Here is a 13,032-nt window from a genome sequence, read left to right on the forward strand (position 1 = left end):
GAATTCGGCATGCAAAGTCAAGAAATAGCCCGCAAAGGATCCTATGCTAAGACCTGATACAGGATAAAAAAATCTGGAGCAGGCACACTGAACTCTTATTTATGGAAATAAATACATCTAAAGAGGGAGTGTGCAGCAAGGTCTTATCTGACATCATCTCTAGATCGTCTGGGACTGAAGGAGCTCTGGGCCGCCTCAGGATCCTATCCCTGTTTTAAAGAAATTGTTAACAAAGCAGTGAAAAAGCTATCGCTAGTACAAGACAAGGTGACACTTACATAAAGAGCCCACGGATGGTTTGTGGTCCACAGATAAATCCTCTCCACAACCATACTTAGGCACGGGCTTCAATAGAAAGTGGAAATAAAAATATCTTCACTTTTGTTTGGGCATTTTACCATCTTTACCGCATCGTCCCCCATGGAAGCGACTTCATGGTCAGTCAATATGCCGCTTATGCGAGGACGCCAACAAAAGTGTTTTACATCTGTTATGTATTTGCAGAAATCTACAGGCCGAACGGCGACGATTACTAAAGCCGCTCTTTGTAAGTAAGTGGATAAGATCCCGTAGACAAGCTGTGAAGGCTTGTTTTGGAGGAGGAGATGTACAACTAGCGTGTCGCGTTGTTCAATTCATGGAAGCGGCAGGGGCAAAAGCTCTTGCGTCAAGTAACCAAATTGCTTAATCACTGCGCCACATGGCCCCTTAAAGCTAACAGCAAATCTTCTCATACTGCTGATAACAACTAACTGATGATGGAACAGTCCCTCTCTTCTCTCTGAAAATGGAGCCTTGCCTTCTTAACTTACGGACTGTGTAAACATTTACTGACAACTGCTCTGTGCCTGTTAACTCAAGAAAGTTACATGTTTTATGTAAAAGGTTTTAGAATTTGAATTCTGCTGCTCTGTGTATGTCAGTATCATTTATGACAGTTTTATATGTATAATTTAAATGGTTTTAGAATATAAATTTTGTTGCTATTACGTTTTTTACATGGAAATTGTAAAGGTTTTAATTAACCACACAATAAATATTACCTCACTTTACTCTTTGAAGTACTCCTGTCTTAAAATGTTTTGGCGGCAAAGAACAGCCTTCAAATTGATATCAAAGAGAGAATGCACAGGAGGGTTTACAGTTGCCAAAAACGTTGCACCCATTGTAAAGAGTACAAATGAAATATGCCTCACTAGAGGGCTACATTTTCATAACTAATAATTTTCTGACTGTGAGAAACCGTGGCTATTTGCAGTGTCCCCCTACTTTTTACCCCCATTGTGACTGCTGGATGCTGTTTTGTGACTGGGCAATTCTGACCAGACCCAGGGCCTGTGCTCTGTGGAAAAGGTACTGGGTAATTAGGTATAATTTCAATTGGTACTGACAACCTACCTGTAAGTCCTTAGCATATGGTAAGGCATGTGGGTATAGAGGCCCAGTAGATGTAGTGAACTTAAGCGTGCACTGCTGTGTTGCCTGCTGTCATTTTAAAAACCAGCCCTGGGTTGCAAGCTGCTTTTAAATTAAATACAAATTTGACTTTGGATTTAAAGGTACTTTCAAAGTCTTAAACTAACTTATTTTTGCATTTAAGTCACCTCTAAGATCTCCCCTCTGTGCCCAAGCACCTTGTAACTATAAGCAAGGACATTACAAAATATGTTTTATATGCCCTGGTGATGGAAAAACTGTCAATTTCATTTTCCCCATTGTAGTACATTAACTCGATATGCTAACATGGGAAGGCTTTATTGAACTTTAATAAAGTCTAACTAATAACAGAAGTGAGCTAACATCATACTTCAAAGTGAAAATAATAGAATACATCTAACAACTTGCCATGGCTAGATTTATTATAACTATGACAGAACAGAAGGTATAGAACTTGCTTTTCTTATGTGCCTGAAACCAGCTCTAGAGCAGTCTCTCCGTATTGGGTAGCCTTTAACAGGCTGAGCCAAACTGCTCTGATGAGGTGTGAAGGGGCCTGAAAGTAAATAAAAATACATCTGGTGGGAGGAGATCTGCAGTGACAGAGCAAAAGGCAGGAAGGGGGCTGGGTAGCCAAACTGGTCTTCAAAGGGAGTAAGACAGTGAGGAGAGGAACCAGGCCTACCCCAACGTCCTGCACCCACAGCCAGACGGGAACTCCTGTCATTTATTTATCAGAGGGTATGGAAGGGGAGTGTTAGGAAGAGTTAGCCACACCTGGGGTGTGTCTGAGCCAGACATTAAGCTCCAGGACAGATTTTCTCCATTTTGGATTTTAAGAAACAGTGCTTCCTGGGACACGACTTTGCCACATTTCAGGAGAAGTATTGGTTATTGAGGGTGGTACCCTGTACCCCATTAGTCAGGGGTTCCTCCCGTACTTGCAAGCCCATAAACCTGGATAAATATAGGAAAGCTGACCATCAACTCATATCCCTGCCTTGAAACTACAAGAAGAAGATGGACTACCCTGCTGGACCCTAGGACTGCACAACAGAGGACTGCACTCATAAGGACTGCAGCTACTGCACACATTGGTCTTCAACCCAAAAGGACTTTGCCTTGCTATGGACGTTGAAGGAGTGAACTGCCTGAAAGCAACACATTAAAAAAGCTCCACCTCCATTATCTCCACCAAGAAGAACCCAGCTGCCCACCTTCAGTTGGGCTTTTAAGGATCTGGCCAGGTGCATTGTGGGAATTGTAGTTCCAATGTTCCAAGGATCAAGTCAGAGATTCTGGAACCTTGGATTAGTGTTGTGGACACTTTGGAACTCCGGAAGGAACTTCTGGAAGAAGATCCAGATGTTTGAGATAATTTAGACACATTTTCTCTAAATTCCCTGTAAGTTGACTGACCGGTCATCGTGAATCAAGCCAGTGATGTTGAACATTGACTCGGCATGAGATTCAGGTTTGCCCCACTGAAAATTCCAGACCTTTTTGTCGTCAATGAGACTTCCAGAAGTCAACCAAGGCATTGTTTTGGGCCAAACTGCCGTCGTCTCGAAAGTCTGCTGAAGAGAAGACCCGACTGACGTCAAGAGAAAAATCTCCAAAATAGTGACCAAGTCAGAAGATATAAACTTGACCAGGCCCTGCCAGTCAATGTATCCAACCCATGCTCCATCACGGTTGGCCTGAAACTTTGACTTTGTCCCAATCAAGCGCGACCAGATGTCCCAAATTGGCTCTTTTAACTTTTAGACACTAGAAAGTGTTTATTTTTTACATATGCATATCTCCAGTTCCCTACATTGAATAGTTGTCATTTTGGTGTCATTTTAATCATACAAATATTTCCTATTTTATAAATTAGTGTTGAAATGTTATTGTGTCTTACTTTTTTATGTATTGGTGTTTTTATATGCTTTACACACTTGCATGGGCGTCTGCAGGGGGGGGCAAGGAGGGGTGCTTGCCCCCCCCTGGAGCGACCCTCCTTGCCCCCCCAGCAGACGCCCATGAAAACCGTGACTTCAAGACAGGGTTCTCACTCTCTTTCCTCTCCTTTCTTTTATTTGCTTCCCTGTGAAATGGATCAAAAAAGAAAGACGCTTTTGCTGGAAATGTCGTATTTTTCTGACTTTTTAAGTGCAGCATTGGGAATAAAAGGATAAAAATATGAAACATAGATAAAGACCTAAATGAAGTGAGACAGAGTGGTAGCAAACTGGCCAAACTGATTTTATTCACGCTGAAACACATTAGCGCCACTTTTACAGAGTTTGCCAGTGAAGCGCTATTTTTGTTTTCTTGTCTTTGTTTTCCCTGGACTTGGAACTTGTGCACCAATCCTGGAGGTACTGCAATGTGTGGATTGGAAAACAAAATATGTGCTGCGGCTCTGCGTCCAGGGATGTGGTCTTTTTACCATGCTGCTTACGTTTTGTAAGGATATAAGCAATGGCCATTGAAATGGGTCCATTCAGAGCCCTGTAGTCGTGTCCTTAACTTTTCAGGCAAAAGCACTCACTGATTTCTGAATAGTGAGTGTAAAAGCATTAAGGTAACCATGTTGTTCCTGCTTACATTTCCCATGGTTTGCTAAATTTTGCATTCCCTATAAGTGTTTGCTTTTTCCAGGATGTTGTTACTTTTTTTTGTAGGCCGCATATTGCTTTTGTCTAGTGTGTAATTTAAATTGAGCCGCATCCAGGTGTTTATAGCGGGCAACAATTGGGTTGTAGTTGAAGACAGTGGGAGTTTTTCTCAGTGGGGCAGTACGGTGTTCAGTGGGGGAGAGGATGTGGCACTATGGTCAGAGCTGCTGAAATTGGAACTGGGAACCAGGTTCAGCTTTAATAACCAGTCCACCAGACCACTCTCCTGCGAGAGCACAATCACATGCTAGACCTTAGAAGGCTTCGCAACACCCTAGAAGTTCTGGTGTCTTCGCACCAGTAGGTGGACCCTAGCATGACAAGTGTAGGTTAACCTTCAAGGCTTGTCCACCACTATCCATACTGAAGTTCACCTCCAGTCTTGCGGGCAGGCCTATGAAGCAGCACACTCTAGAACAACAGTCACTGAGGTCACAGGACCCTTGAGAAGGGCCAACTTTAGGGCGGTGCAACCAGTGTGACCGCACCGGGTGCTGACTTTAGGTGGAGGCATCATGTTTGCAAATATATTATGGTTTTAAAAACGCTTGCTGCCTCCTTCCTGGCCTCCAGCAAATTTCGGCAACAATAAAAATGTCATGATGACTCTGGTGATTAATATTCTTCCTAGAGAGAGATCAGAATTTTGTCTAGTGGAAGTTTTGACTCATGGAAAGGTAGCTCAGAGGGTTAATGTACCAGCTGCAAAGAACATGCGCCATGCAAATCACAAAGTGCACATAATGTAAATAGGTCAGTGGGCTACTGCTTTTGTCAGAGAGATCCTTTTGTTACTTGCAGTTTATAAGTTAAAATCCTACCTTAGAATAGTGAGCTAGTAACTGTCATCTAAGAGCTGCATACAAACTGCAAGGTATGAATTAGAGTATTATGTTTCCCCCACCCAGCCCCAGTCTTTGATTATCCTAATGTCCGAAAAAGTATTCTTTTGGACAGAAATCAATTCTGATTATTAAGGAGAACCCCCAACCATGGTATTACGTTTTAAATTCCGGGTATTGTGTTTCTCCAGACCAATCACTATAAAACTATACAGGCTACTAGTATGGTTGTCATGTGACTCCTACACCTTGCAGTCCTTAGTCTTATGTAACATTTTCTATGCAGTGATTTACACACATATTGATTGTCTCTGTGTAATGTGTGTGATGTAAAGTGCTCTGACACCCTACAATGGTATGGGTGGCGCTGTAAATCAAATTAAATGCATCAGAGAGAGTGGTTATGAAGACTAGGGGGGCACAGTTGAAGGGTGGCAGTGAGGGAATCCATGGCAGAGGTGGTCATTGGGGGCACTAACAAACATTAATGCACAGGACACCACCAGTACTATGGCTGGTCCTGCCCTTGAGGCCAGTCTGCCTCACCCATAGGTACCTCCATTGGCCTCGTTTCAGCAGTAGTAGCTGCAACTCACCAGGGATTGGCAATGCAGGATTTGCACGCAAACCAAACTAAGTTCGCAATCTTCACAGTCTCCCTGCTTCATTCACAAGCACTTTTAACATGTGCTGCCTGCTGTGGGGCCACTGGAATTACTTATGCAGCAAAGGATGACAACATTATGCTGTAGTGTTGGCTATATTATGCATTAAAAAAGGCTGCAGCGTAATGCAGTATATTTTCAGATATTTTATTATTTTGACGTGTGTACACATGCTAACAGTCTCTGGAAAGATCTTGCCTTATTAGTACCAGTGTAACATACCACCGCAGCAGTGAGAAAGGTGACCAGTCAACCTTTGCAATAGGCCATCCACTACGCAGCAACACAAGTCACATTTTATATTAACTTTTGATATGTTTGAGCTACAAACAATTTCTTAGTTTAAATGGTCAGATCATGCAGTCGATCTTGAATTATGAGGCAAATATGGCAGAGCCATAATTTTAGAGAAAACAGTTGCAAACTAGGATATTTTGCCAATCATGTTTGATCTGCTGTTGTGGAAAAAGGGAGAAGTGCTGATTACAGAAACTCCATGGCTCAGAGACAAATGGCTTGTGTTTCCACATTTTATTGTATTTGGTACATTCTGTGATTAGAAGCATATCCAACTTTGTGAATATATTTTAATGTCACTAACTCTATATAACCTTCAATAATCATGTGTATCCATTGGTTGATTAAACTGGGCAGTGAAATGCCAAACAAATACTAAAAATTGGGATGTCTGCGCATTCTGGCCACACCTCTGGCTCCACCCACCTATCCAATCCTTGGGTTATTCCCGCCCTTTGATTCTCCAGCCACTGTTCCCCAACTTTTTCCCCCCCACTTTGACCACTGTGTAAGACTCAGCATCCCTGGACCTGTGATGTGCTGCAGCTGCGTTCGCTGCATATGCCACACATTTACGGTGCCGGGCTTCTGCATAAGGGAGCTGGCCATTATTGTATCCCTAAACGTGAGCACGTTGTCAGTTTGGCATTGACTACACGTAGAGGGACTATGAGTTTTAATAATATAGATAACATTTGGACCTATACATTTTATTTTGTATAAATTAATTGAATGTGTGTAAAATTTAGCAATTCCCGGGGAATTCTAGTAAAGGGAGCACCCATTGGCTAATCACTAGCATGTTTGATTGCTGCATTATTTATTACTAACTCTGACGTTGTGCTTTAACTTTGGATAAAAGTTATCATGAATAACCATGGCACCAAGAAGCCAATATTGGTAAATATGTGTGCTACAAATAATCCCTAACATACACTGTGCATACAGTATATTTAATCTGATGCTTTAAGCACAGGCTGTTTTAAAGTATTCTGATAAAAATCGAATCGTGCTGAAGACAGCCTTGATTGGTGTTGGATCGAGGACCCGGAAGTCTGCACACCTAGCAGACAGAGATAAAGCACCTTGTCAGAAAGTTTAGCGTTTTCCCTACATGTTTGTTGGCATGTGGCAGGGTCAGTCACATGTCCTGGATTCCTGGCATTTAATTGAGTATATCCCAGTTCTGCGCCCCAGTGTTTCTTGTGCCCCACCTGGCACACATCATGTCGGAGGATGGTGATGACGTTAACATTTTGCCCCCCCCCCCCTGGAAAAATGTCTGCGGACGCCCATGCACACTTGTCTCCTAAGTTAAGCCTCCCTGCTCGACCCAGATACCAAGGGTTGAACAAGGGAATAATTCATCAAGACCTTCACTGGACCTTATGCTGTGTCCTTATTACTAGTGTTAGGTACCTACCAATGCCTACTAATAAACCACCTTCCAACACAGATTATTAAGCAAATCAAGTGTGTATGTAGGAACGCCATTCATTTAACTCTATGAGAGCAACAAAAGTGAATCCTCAGGATTGTTGTTTCGTGGCCAACAGCTTGCATGAGTGGGATACGAAATCAATAGATACAACATAAAATAAAATAATATAAACCTTTTAAAATATTAAGATCTGTTGTGGCCCAAATCGGTCTCAAATTCTAACTCCTGGAGCACGCCAACTGCTAGGACCAGGAGTGGTGTAGTCCTGATTTGGACTTTGGTGCTCACTGACTGGAATCGCCACTCTCATTGCTAGGGAAATGCAAATAGGGTGTCCCCTCCCAGATGACACGGAGTTTATGGTGTTTTGACGGTACTTATTACTGGGAAATTCATGCCTAGGACGAGTGTACAGAGTTAACAGATGACCACTATTTACTATAAAGATTTACTCATGCCCTGAGGAAGTCAATGTGTTTATAATCATCATGACGAAACACGTGTTGGCTGCATCATTGGAGTATTGATAAACCAATTGGAATGAATATGAGTATGAAGAAATAAACGCGGTTGGAACATTCCTTCCGGAATATCAGAATCTGACTTTGGAATTTGGACTGTGGTGACTGTGCCAAATAGGATTTGCACAAACTGATTGTTATTATAATTTACCTTGAATTGTTATTTGAGTGCTCGGGGGGAATTTGTTTATTCTGTGGTTTTATCTAGGTAAAACTTTGTGGATGTTGGGTACCGCATCCTCCTCCCTGGTAGCACCACCTTAAACTAAGATTATTATACCTAGCCCTTGATTGTGCAGAGCGCCCTGTTACCTGTTGGTTACCCAACCTCTTTTTGTGCTTAGTTATGCTAACACTAGCAATAATTTATTTAGCACAGAAGATGGTATTATTCTTCACGCGGTATTCAGGGACATTGGGGAAGGATGGACAACAGTGTAAACTGAATCTAACGTTAGCATAATCTCAGTTCACAATGCTCTTTAATGACATAGAATCAACTCTCAAAATTCTTATCAAGTCATTATCAAGTACTATACATAGATGTAAAAGTAAGAATTCTTGTTAAATTGCATAAACATATTACATAGTAATATATTTATCTGTTTGCAGGTATGATGCCAAAGCAATTTTGAAGACAACATCGCCTGACACCGAAGTGCAAGTGATCTCTAAGATAAAAAATACATTAGAAAACAGGACATTCCCGTATTACCAATACAATATACAGGTTGAGTCTTTGGACGTGACTCAAATAGGTAATATTTCAGTTTTTTTCCGGATTTTCCACACCTCCTCTATGAAATTTTGTCTAGGAAAATAGCAAATGTTTTTATTTAAAAATATTAGGTCTAGGGAAATAAAAGATACATATTACAGCAAATATGCAACTTCACAGCAGGATTAAGTTTGAGACTTGCAGACCTGTAGTGGGTCACTTAGCAAAACAAGCAAAAAAAATATGGTTATATCATTATTCATTGAATTTAATTGGACCCCTGAAGGTGCCAAAAAAGGGGTAGTTAGACACTGTATTATGTATTGCTATTTAGAAAGCTCAAACCCAACTGGGGAACAGTGGGGCACTATCTATATATATATATATATATATATATATATATATATATTTTTTTTTTTTTTTTAAATGGCGTTAGTACAAACACGCAAATTGACACTGACGAAGCTTGCTCTAAGCGTCTGTTAAGGGTGTGAGGGTTGCAATAAAAATCTGAAAACCGGAGACCTGTGTGCTAGCCTATTTTCTGCCCTATGGGAGTGAAATTGTGTTCGAATATATATATATATATATGTGACCAAGCTCCGTTTGCGGAGCGAAACGCGTCAGGGAGAGCACTTGCTCTGTTATTCTGCAATAAATCTTCTGCACTGCTACACTCTATGGTGTTTTGGCGTCTCTTACTTGATTGAGGAGTGAGAGGAGTTGACGAGGAGAAGGAGGTCCGTGCCCGGCTTTGACCGCAGTCATCGCGCGGTCGGGATTTCTTTGATATATATATATATATATATATATATATATATACTAGCAGCCCGTCCCGACGTTGTCCGGGAGCAACAGGCTTCCCCAACCCCCGCCCGCCCCGGCATTTTCCAGCAGCCCGTCCCCCGCCTGCCCCGACCCCCGCCTGCCCCGACATAGGTCCCCTTACCTCAGCCGCCACTCCTCCCGCCTGTCTGCTGCTGATATACTGCTTTAAATATGTCTGTTCTTCTTTGCAGAGGTGTACAGCTGACCAATCCGTTCTACAGAGTGTACATTGGCTGTGAAAGCTTACATCATAGCTATTGTTTTTGAGCTAGAGGTGTGTTAATGATTGCTGTTTCACCATAAAACCACGGGATCATTCTCTTTTCTCCTGCAGCCCGGGCCCCCGCCCAGCCCGTCCCCCGCCTGCCCCGACATGGGTCCCCTTACCTCAGCCGCCGCTCCTCCCGGCTGTCCGCTGGTCGCACCGCCGCTGGACTGTCCGCTGCTCCTCACGTCAGCGCTCCTCCCCCGCGCCATGTCCGCCGCTCCTCGTCGCGCTCCTGGACGTCGCTCCTCCCCGCGCTCCTGACGTGAGCACGCACGTCGTGGCCGGCGCTACTTCGGAGGGACTACTTTTTTTTTTACTGTAAATTTTTTAAATAACTTTTTTTTTGTAATTTATATAGCCTATAACCATCTACACACCCTGACGATTCCAACAGTGTATCGGGTGTGTGGATTGGCGCTGTGGTTCCCGAGTTTACCCGCCTCAAAGGCTGAAAGTTCTTCCTTTATAATAGTAGTATAGATAGATATATATATATATTCATTGAAAAAACCATAGGTTTCACAAACGTTATAGTTAGAAATTAGCTTTTAAAAAACCTTTGAAATTCACTGAAAAAAACATAGGTTTCACACATGTTATAGTTAGCTGGACATTTCACTCATACAAAACCTTTGAAATTCCCCCGTTATAGTTAGTTCAGCTAACTATAACTCTCGCGCCCGCAATGCACTGCTGATGACTCATGACATGGTCAGTGATATTACTCATGACATCACTGATGACATCATCCAGTGAATGAGTGTTTTTCTGAAATTGAAATATGTTTTATATATGTATATCTCAAGGTCGATGGAAGAATAAATGGGTGTATAAGTGTCTAAATGGATTATTTTTTTGTAAAATTGATTGTGTAACTGACTGATTAATTGTATCTTAGTGAATACATGGGTTAGTGAGTAATGTTTAAATATGTGAATATCTGTATCAGTCTCACACATAATATATATATATATATATATATTACCTACTGGCAGTCGCCAGTAGGTAGTTATAGTTAGGATTGGCTACCATAGGAAATCCGCAACATTCTATTGGGAATAACTCTGGCGCCGGTTGAGGAATTTGTGTGTAATTTTCAAAAATTTTGGCCAGCTCCTCTGCGCTCCTTCCCTGAAAGTTTCGGGGGGGATTCGTGAAGTGGGGGCTGAGAAAAAAGGGGTCCCAAAACGTGTTTTCTCCATGTTAATTTCCATAGGACGGTCTGACAAGTCTACAGCCCGAACCGCTGAACGGAATTACGCCAAACTTGGCAAAATTGTAGGGACTGGTACACAGATGTGCCTTTGCTATATTTGCTGAAAATTGCTCCAGTGGTTTTTTGAAAATTAACTTCAAAAACACATTTATATCTATAGGTGTGCTCCGAGCGCTCACGGGTACGCGTACCAGGGAGCGCACCCGGCTCGCTACGGGAGTGCACGAGCGGAAAGCTGATTGGCTGTCAACATTCTAAACAGTCCGGAGAGGCCGCTATCTTGTGTCTCGGAAGAATCGACACAAGAGGTGAAAAAAGAAAGGGGGATATAATTAAAAGCGGGCAGAGTAGAGACCCACTGACCCCCTAGGTTTTCTGAGGGGGGCCTAGAAGGACCTTGAAGGGCAAAAATACGTTTTTTAGTTTTTTTTTAAAAAAATCGCGGGGTAAGCGCTCCCGGGTGCGCTCTCCGGTACGCGCACCCGGGAGCGCACCACGGGGAAAAACAGTGTAAAAAAATAGATTAAAAAAAATAATGTAGAGTGTTTAGAGGTAAGTTAGCTCTGAAAAGAGCTGTTGTGTTCATTGGGTGTTTTTGTACCTACAAGTAGGTACCAATGCAGAGTCTTATATTCAAGAGGAAAATTCTATTCCCCTCATCTGTAAAATGCACACCATCTCTTCTATAGATGTCTTGCATGTTGTAACGCAAGTTGTTGTGGTAAATGGAACCCAGAGCATAGTCTATGAGGTAAGCAGAAGCAGATTTATTTACATGTTTCCTTGCTTTCTCAATCTGTGGACAAAATTGGTTGGACCAGTTCCATTTTTGCCTTTGGCATATATTAGAAAATACCAAGGCAGTTTTTGGAAAAAGTGACTTAAATTGCCCAAAGATGTCCTTTAAAAGCATTTCCAGACCTACCCCAGTCAAAGTGCCTAAGTCATTTCCACCACAGTGCACAATTTAAGTTCAGGGTGTGGTAAATGCATGAAGGATTTTACCAATGGTATCAATTGGTGACTCCTCAATCCTCTTTGTCCAATCCATACAATGTTCACATTTGGTAAATCAAGATTGTAAATACCTCTGTTAGTTGCGTATTTTTGAGCCCAGTGGACATAGCTATGACCCACAAACCAGACGTTTGTCATTTTGAAGGTAGATGTGCTTCTAATCAGATGAGTTGTGGAAATGAAATGGCAGTTTGATTATGAAAAAAAAGTGTTTGAGAATCAGTGCAGATGAATAAGTAGAAATGATTGGAGCTTTGTTAAAAATTTCTATTGAAAATTAGGGTGCATGCTTTTTTTTTTAAAGAAGTCATTTCAATGGCTGAGAAAAAGTCATTCAAAGAAATATTGCATTTTATTAGATAGTAGATTGAGAGGTCAAGCAGGCTTGATGGATTTGTTTGCAACATAGTAAAATGAACTTGTGAACTCTGTGCTGGTTTTAGAGGGAGTTACCATGGTTACTTGGTGAAGGAGCACTGGGGGGATGGGTGAATGTTATGTGAGTTTCAAAGTCTTGAAATCTTCAACCAATTAAAATTTGCAGTTTGGTTTTGAATTTGTGGGGGAACGATTTTTATTGGCTATGTGCAAGAATATGGCTCTGAAATCAGAAAGAATCTGTGCCATTATTGAAAGGCTCCCAGTGAAGGAAGCATTGTTCAGAGATTCTGCTTAAGAATATCTGTTGACTGTGACTGACACTGTTTGACATCTTCCAAACCATTTTTAAAGGTGAGTAATGATTCTTTTAAAATGATAGAGAGTTTAAAGATTTTTGACAAGTATCATAGTGTGTGTCTCTGTGAATTAAGGAATTATATTTTTACCTTTTTCCATAATGTTAGCTGTGTGTTTATAAGTCAGTCTTCTTTATAAATTGTTTTTTATGCTTGGATTCAATGCTGGTTTAGAAATTGTGTAATGGTTTCATTGGAGTTGTAAATATGCTCATTTTTTTGAAGCACATTGTGCAACCTGTAGCATGGGTGGAAGGAGTGAATGTATGGAGAGGGATAGGAATAGCAGATAGAAAACCATATGAAATGGTGGGGAGATGCATAAAGTATTTCAGTAATGATATAAAAAAAGATGTAATATAAGATAAAGATAAGATAAAGA

The 13,032-nt window shown here is 41.5% G+C and overlaps 1 protein-coding gene across 4 annotated transcripts in view; it reads left to right on the plus strand.

Annotated features, from left to right (window-relative positions):
- Positions 1-13,032, plus strand: part of ADGRG4 (adhesion G protein-coupled receptor G4) — a 1,842,483-nt gene that overhangs the window by 853,455 nt on the left and 975,996 nt on the right. For all 4 annotated transcript variants that reach the window (XM_078688599.1, XM_078688601.1, XM_078688598.1 and 1 more), the window contains exon 11: positions 8,479-8,624. In XM_078688599.1, the coding sequence (XP_078544725.1) occupies positions 8,479-8,624 (146 nt within the window). The remainder of the gene's footprint in view (positions 1-8,478; positions 8,625-13,032) is intronic.

The sequence above is a fragment of the Lissotriton helveticus genome, chromosome 4_1, assembly GCF_964261635.1.
Source record: "Lissotriton helveticus chromosome 4_1, aLisHel1.1, whole genome shotgun sequence".
Classification (NCBI taxonomy): Eukaryota; Metazoa; Chordata; class Amphibia; order Caudata; family Salamandridae; genus Lissotriton; species Lissotriton helveticus.